Here is a 6,685-nt window from a genome sequence, read left to right as displayed (position 1 = left end):
AACTGTACTGTATGTGGATCAAATTTCAAGGTCTAGATTTTGCCCACATAGCAGTGAACGCTCCCCCCCCCTTCGCCAAATAGAGGAAGTTAAATTGGAGCTATGTAGCCATTGGCAATATGGCCTTTTGCTGCATCAAAATAAGAGCTCAGTGGGTGCCTCGTCTTTCCCTCAAAGGGTAACACTGATACATCTGTGCCAATCATGTCGGTTTCCGCTTTGCTCCACATTATTCTTGCTGGTGTGTGCACACACTCAGCATTGTTGGGAGCCTATCGCGGCGACACATTCTTGTGCAAAAAACATGTCCACCTCAAAAGTCCCGAGCTAGATAATCCATCACAGTAAACATGACTCCTTAATTTGGTTTTGACGACGTTTCTGTGTTATTTTTTCATGCTTGAGCTGGTGGTTTTCATACCAGCGTGCGTATTACCTCAGGCTTAGTTTTCTGCCTGTCACCGGATGCCCAAGAAGAAACACCCAACAGTGAATAATCGTTCAAAATCAAGTCACAAAATCACAAATATGGAATTACGTACAGAAGAGACACAAAAACTAGATTTGTGTGGAACACTGTGTAATACAAAGGTGTTTAAAGCACATCAACCTACTCTAACAACCTGTGCTGACCTCTGTTTGCTACCCTTCCTCTCTCCAGGCATCCCTTTGGTTTGCTTCCTGGTGCTGCTGCCTCTCAACATTCCCTGGTCTCAGATCAGCGTCACGTGGTTGGGCGTGGTCCACTTCCTGGCTTGCCTGTCGCCCCAGCTGGGCTCCGTGCTCTATCACCTCTTCATGAACCACGAGGGAGGCGAGCCCGTCTACCACACCCTCCTCAAACTCGACGTGTGTGGAATCTGCATGATCAACACACTGGGTAAGCCTTTCTTACACAAAGCTCAGCAGATTTGTTCACCGTTTATCATTTTGCATTCATTCTCAGCCGCCCTTCTGTTAGTGCTGCTCTGTTTGCTTTTGAGTGTGGAATTTTTATTTATTGATTGGCAATGATTTACCATGGAAGTGTTTTGCTTGGAGGTGCACCAGTACTGAGTCAATTGGCCAACGCAAGCAACGATCCAAGTTCTGAAATGGTTATTGATCTGACCATGCTGCCTGTATGAGCCTGTTATGACAAGTGCGATATTTTGCATTAATTTATGTACTTTTAACAATCATAATGGCCATATTCTACATATTATTCTGCTGATTGTACAGTTGTAATTCATATTGTGACATGAGACTTGATATCTAAATTTTATAGTATCACCATACAACTTAAAGGCTGTATTAATATGATGATGTCGCTGTTCCTGCTCAATAAAATTATCGTCATGGGGTTTTACCTGCTTGGCCGTCATATTTAAATTACTAATATTTATTTCCTTAGAGGCAATATTAACCACTCCTAGCTTGAATTTAATGTTATGTAGAATCATATCATTGATTAGCATAAGATAGATGATTTGGCCTCTCACTTCTTTTAAACTTATATTCACAACTTTCCAATTCATGGATTAGGTTTTCATAAAGCTGCAACCAACAATTATTTTCTATATCATTATTTCTTGATTCATTTATTAGTTTCATTGTCTACAAACTGACCCTCAAAGGTGACGTCCAAAAAACAATCTAAATCTTCACATTAGAGAAGCTGGAATTAGACAATGGAATAATCGACTAAGTGTTTCAGTTTTAAAATAATCTAATAAAACACAAAGTCAAGACTCCTCTGCTTAATATAAAGTTCTTTGCCTGTGGACTTAATTTTTTCCGCATTTCAGCAGTTTTCCTGCTCAGAAGTTTTATTCATTTGACCAAAATGTTCACATCTGAAAAGCTTAGTTTCTTAAGAAGCTTTCACACTAGCAGAGCTGAGTGTTGCATTTATCCAGTCAGGCAACGACTGCACATCAGCGGGTCAGAATACAGCTAACTGCACGTGGTTCTAACAAGTTCACTTCTGAGCATTGTGGCTCGCAGGTGTTGCATTGCTGCTGAGCTGAGCATCAGCGGTCCATCTCTGTGCTGACTCTCCTTTGTGTGTTTCCCTGTTTCAGGGGCGCTGCCCATTGTCTACAGCACGCTGCTGTGCTACCCGTTCATCCGCACTGTGGCCCTGTTAGTCTACATCCTGCTGTCCAGCCACGCTATCTACTGCGCCGTCACAGCTCGGAGCAGCGTTCGCCGCCTGCGATCCTTCGCCTGGCAGGCGCTGTTCCGCTTTTCTTTCTTCCTGCTGCGCTGGGTGGGCGTGGGCGGCGGCAGCCCCACCTCGCTACGCAACTTCCTCATGATGGACGCGCTGGCTGTGCTGGGCGGGGTCATCAACATCGCACGCATCCCAGAGCGCTTCCGCCCGGGCCTCTTTGACTACTGGTGCAACAGCCACCAGATCATGCATGTACTGGTGGTGGGCTCCATCCTTTACCTGCACTGGGGTGTGCTGGACGACCTGCTGTGGATCAACAGCTACAACTGTCCCTCAGACTGACCCCTCCTGCAGCCCCCACCCCCTCACAAGGAACACTGGGATGTAAGGTTAACGGACCTCTGGGGGGAGGGGGTATCTGGAGAAGGATGGGAGGGTGGGGGGGACTGACGCTGTGAGGTGAGACGGTATTTTGTCCGTGCATGTGTTCACCTCATGCGCTCAAACTCAGAATGTTCATATCTTCATCCATCTTGGTACTTTGTGTGAATGCGGGCAAAAGTATGTTGAGTAATACGCACAAGCATTTTGACTCTCTCACTTCCCGCCAAACACACACACACACAGCAAAATGGAAACATTTCAAACAGTAGATTTAATGACTGAGTATTGAACACTATAAAGTCTTAAGTAAAGGCTAACATGTGTAAAGGTTACTGAGTTTAAGGCCTTTACTTACAGCAGAAGTTTTACTTGAGCATTAGTTGATGTGATTGGTTAAGGCAGTCCTGTGGCTAAATGATATCACATGCTCAAGTCCTCTCAGATGTCACTGTTGCTACCTATGCAGCACATCCATATCTCAGCTCATGCACATTGCACAAACAACACACACACCCAGACACCCTCACACCTATATTTTTATACTACATGTACATACTATAAGTGCTGCACAAAGCACTCATAGAGGTTTCACTACGTCCCACTGACTGAGTTTTACTGGATTGGTTGTTCTGTCCATGTTTCCTTGTTCTCTGCCACTGCCTCTTCGTTTATGTTTGTGCCAGTCTGAGTTGTCTTTACAGGCAGAAGATGACGAGGAAATGAATATGGGTGAGGGGGTTAGAGTGTGCTAGCATGTTGGCAGTGAGTTTACTTGCTTTAGGTGGCTTGGACCGCACATTAGAATTGATTGCGCAGTGTTATCGGCTTTGTTTGCACCTGAGTTCAGTGCCAATGAAATTCAGGCATTTTTAATCAGAAAAGGAAAGTGCACACGTTTACTATTTGTGTTGTTCGGTAGCATAACTGTTTGCATATATATGTCCTAGTTATTTATTCTTGTATATTTATGACATCCTCCCATTGTAAGGAAGATTGTCACCACTATTTTAATTTATAGAACATGAGGTTTTACAACTTTTAAGTTGTAAACCAAGTGTTGTCTTAAGTTTACCTTTTGTTATGCACATTGTTCTGCTGAAAAGCCCTCTAATGTGCTTTTAAAAACACCAGAACAGACATAACAGGCACTCTGATGATAGCAATGTTAACGATGACTGAAGTTTTACACTGAAATGCCGCCATAGGTAGATCTTGATGTACATAAGGGCAACTAGATGCACGGTTAGGTTGCCAATTTACTATTGCCAACCTTTATGGTAACTTGATTGTAACTTTAAGTTCCTAAACAATTAGATATCTTCACACTGTAACCCTGTTTAGACAAACTACAGATAAAACCAACCTGTGTACTGGCACACTATGCATAACATACTGTAATGAACTACATGATATTTATTTTACTTTTTGTTTAGTTGTATTTATTTACTGGTACAGGTAAAACTGTGTTTATGTGAGCTGCCTGAACAGTTTATGTTGTTGCTGTGCAGGATCACTGGCTGACAGATCAAGTTAGAGGTCAGAGAAAATCTTTTGTTTTAGTCAAAACGTGCAAATCCGGAGGATTAGCTCCTCATTTTCTCCCCACACACGGTTCCTGACTCCTCAGTCACACAGTAATATTGCAGAAAAAGGTCAGCCTCTCTGCAGTGCAATTCACGTAACAGTCTCAACAATATTACGTGACTTTTAAAACATATGAAGCCCTATTTACGTCTTTTTGTCTCGGGCTTGAGGGAAAATTGTTTTTATGTATTTTGGATGTTTACTTTCAAGGTATAAAAAGGGTCAGTCATTTTGGGGCACGTTATTGCCACTTTATGCGTTCTTATTTAAATGCTTGGCTTGCATAGTCACCTGAATAGTTTAGACTGATTCTAGTGGCTGATTTCTTTTTCAGAGACAGACTTTACTTTCTTAATGACATTGCACTTGTTTCCCAAGCCAACAGTCACAGCCGCCCACTGACTAGTTGCCAATCCCGTCAGCCCCACTTCATCTTGCCAAATTAGCCGCGTCTGAGGTGTAGCACATCCTCTGCTTCCTGTGCTAACACTGACTCATAGGTGAAGAAGGATTTCCCACAGTCTTTATCACGTACACTAGCCTCAGACTGCACCCGACCTCTTGCCTTGATACAGAGTCAGATACTGTGCGTTAATTACTATGACCGTGGTACAATGTAAAAGCTGAAACTAATGTATTTTTGGCCACTGAATGAAACTAGAAAAAAAATGCATGAAAGTAGCAGTAAAACAGAAACTGAAATCTCATAGTTTTAGCTAATCGTTCATCGTAGCCATCCACAGGCCATGTCACCCAGATGGAAATGACTGTGTGGGTAGTGAGAGGAGAGCTGGGGGTGAAGGGGGGATCACCACTACAGGAGGACGGTTGAACAGATCAGATCAGAGGCAATACGTCACTATCAACCAAACTGCACTGTTCATTGTTCTCAAAAGGGCTTTGGATCAAAGTAAATCACAATTCTGAAACATATTTAAAGTCCATATAAATAATGTAAATACATGTATGTAGATTATATATACATACAGTGCAAACGATATACCCTGACTCATTTTTGATACATACACAATATGTTAAGGAAAGAAAAATAAGAAGAAACAGGATTAATGGTCTGCCACATATAAGCTGCTGCTCTCTTTCACAGCCAAAGGGAATTATGAGAGAAGGAAGCGGCTCGGTGCGGTGCTTCAGATTAATATCAAAGATGTGTGTTTGCTTAACTATGTCCATATGTATGTGAACAACAGAGAAAAAAAAAATACTGAAGTTGGTTTCAGTGCTAATGTAGAGTTGTTTGACCTTTTGTGACCCTAACTAAGAATGCTTTTGATCATTTAAATGTAACCACTGTTTTGGACATGTGGGGAAAGACATTTGTGACCATTGTGGGGAATCTTGGCGGGCATGTGAATACCTCGTGACTACCACTGGTCTATCTATGCATTATCAGCCGAAAGATACATAACAGTCGAGTCGATTTGTGTTTGGTAAAACTCTGATCTGCTATAAACGGAGGGCTTTCGCTCCAACATCCTGGGTCTCCCACTTCTCAGGGTGCCATAACAGTAGCTGTAACATCCGAGACCTGACCTCTGCTGTCTGAAACATGGCTGCGAGACTATGATCTACCTCCACCTGGCCTCTTTGTCCAGTCTGTTCATGCTATAAACAGACTGGACAGAAGGGAGAAAGAAGGTGGAAAGGGAGTATCTCTCTGAAAACCATGTTACAGGAGTGGAACCTGGCCAGAAATATTGGTCTTTGTCCTTTTTGTCTGTATGTTAAGTGAAAAAAAAATGACATGATGTACTATCACATCACTAACAAAACATAATTCAGTTTTTTTAATATAACACAGGTGCCGGACAGCCTGTTAATGACCTGTTTATAATGGATAACCTGTATTGTTATATACTGATTATTATGATTACTGTTTCTGTGGATCCTAATAATGACACTGGTCTATATGTACAGATAAAGAGACGAGCCCTTTCCTTTAGGATGAAGGGAGCTTTCTGGAGGGTCTGTCTGTTATCGTCTCATCATATCTGCAATGTCACAGCATATTTTCAAACGACAAAGAAGTGAGTGTGGCTCCATCTAGTGGAAGTTCATGTGCACTGATGCAGGCATTACTGTAGCCATACTGCAGGCAAATGAAAATAATTGACAGGTTGTAATACTGTCAGCGCTGGTTTTTTGCAGTTATTCTCCAGGGATGTTTATTTATTTCCACTCTGTGTACATGTGACATGTGTGTATGAGCTCTCCCGCAGAACCCATACAAGCATGAAATCTGTATGTTGTCAAATTTACTTTTCTCCCTTTGCACCGACGGGGTGCTGATGGCATCCCCAGAGTGCCTCATTATCCAGTCTGTGTGCTTGCAAAGTCATGTGCACGAACACAGACTCACAGTTTGTTCCTGTACTGTAGTTCACACGTCTGTCCAACATTAGCATCCTGTGTAACAGACAGGCTCTCACACTCCTCAGTCTCCAGCAACGATTGTGCAATAAACTGAAGTCTATATTTTTAAAACCGCCTGCAGGCCATCTCTTTCATTCATGTTTCTTTTATTGAGGTGTGTGTGTGTGTGTG

The 6,685-nt window shown here is 42.5% G+C and overlaps 1 protein-coding gene across 1 annotated transcript in view; it reads left to right on the top strand.

Annotated features, from left to right (window-relative positions):
- paqr4a (progestin and adipoQ receptor family member IVa) overlaps positions 1 to 2,573 on the top strand; it is a 5,698-nt gene extending 3,125 nt beyond the window's left edge. Inside the window, exons 2-3 of the mRNA XM_035655104.1 lie at positions 662 to 880; positions 2,064 to 2,573. Coding sequence (XP_035510997.1) covers positions 662 to 880; positions 2,064 to 2,497 — 653 coding nt within the window. The 3' untranslated portion in view covers positions 2,498 to 2,573. The remainder of the gene's footprint in view (positions 1 to 661; positions 881 to 2,063) is intronic.
- Positions 2,574 to 6,685: the final 4,112 nt, after the last annotated feature.

The sequence above is a fragment of the Morone saxatilis genome, unplaced genomic scaffold (assembly GCF_004916995.1).
Source record: "Morone saxatilis isolate NCDOM2014 unplaced genomic scaffold, NCSU_SB_2.0 Contig14, whole genome shotgun sequence".
NCBI classification, from domain to species: Eukaryota; Metazoa; Chordata; class Actinopteri; family Moronidae; genus Morone; species Morone saxatilis.
The sequence above is the reverse complement of the archived record's forward strand: the minus strand, read 5'-3'. Positions and strand labels throughout refer to the sequence as shown.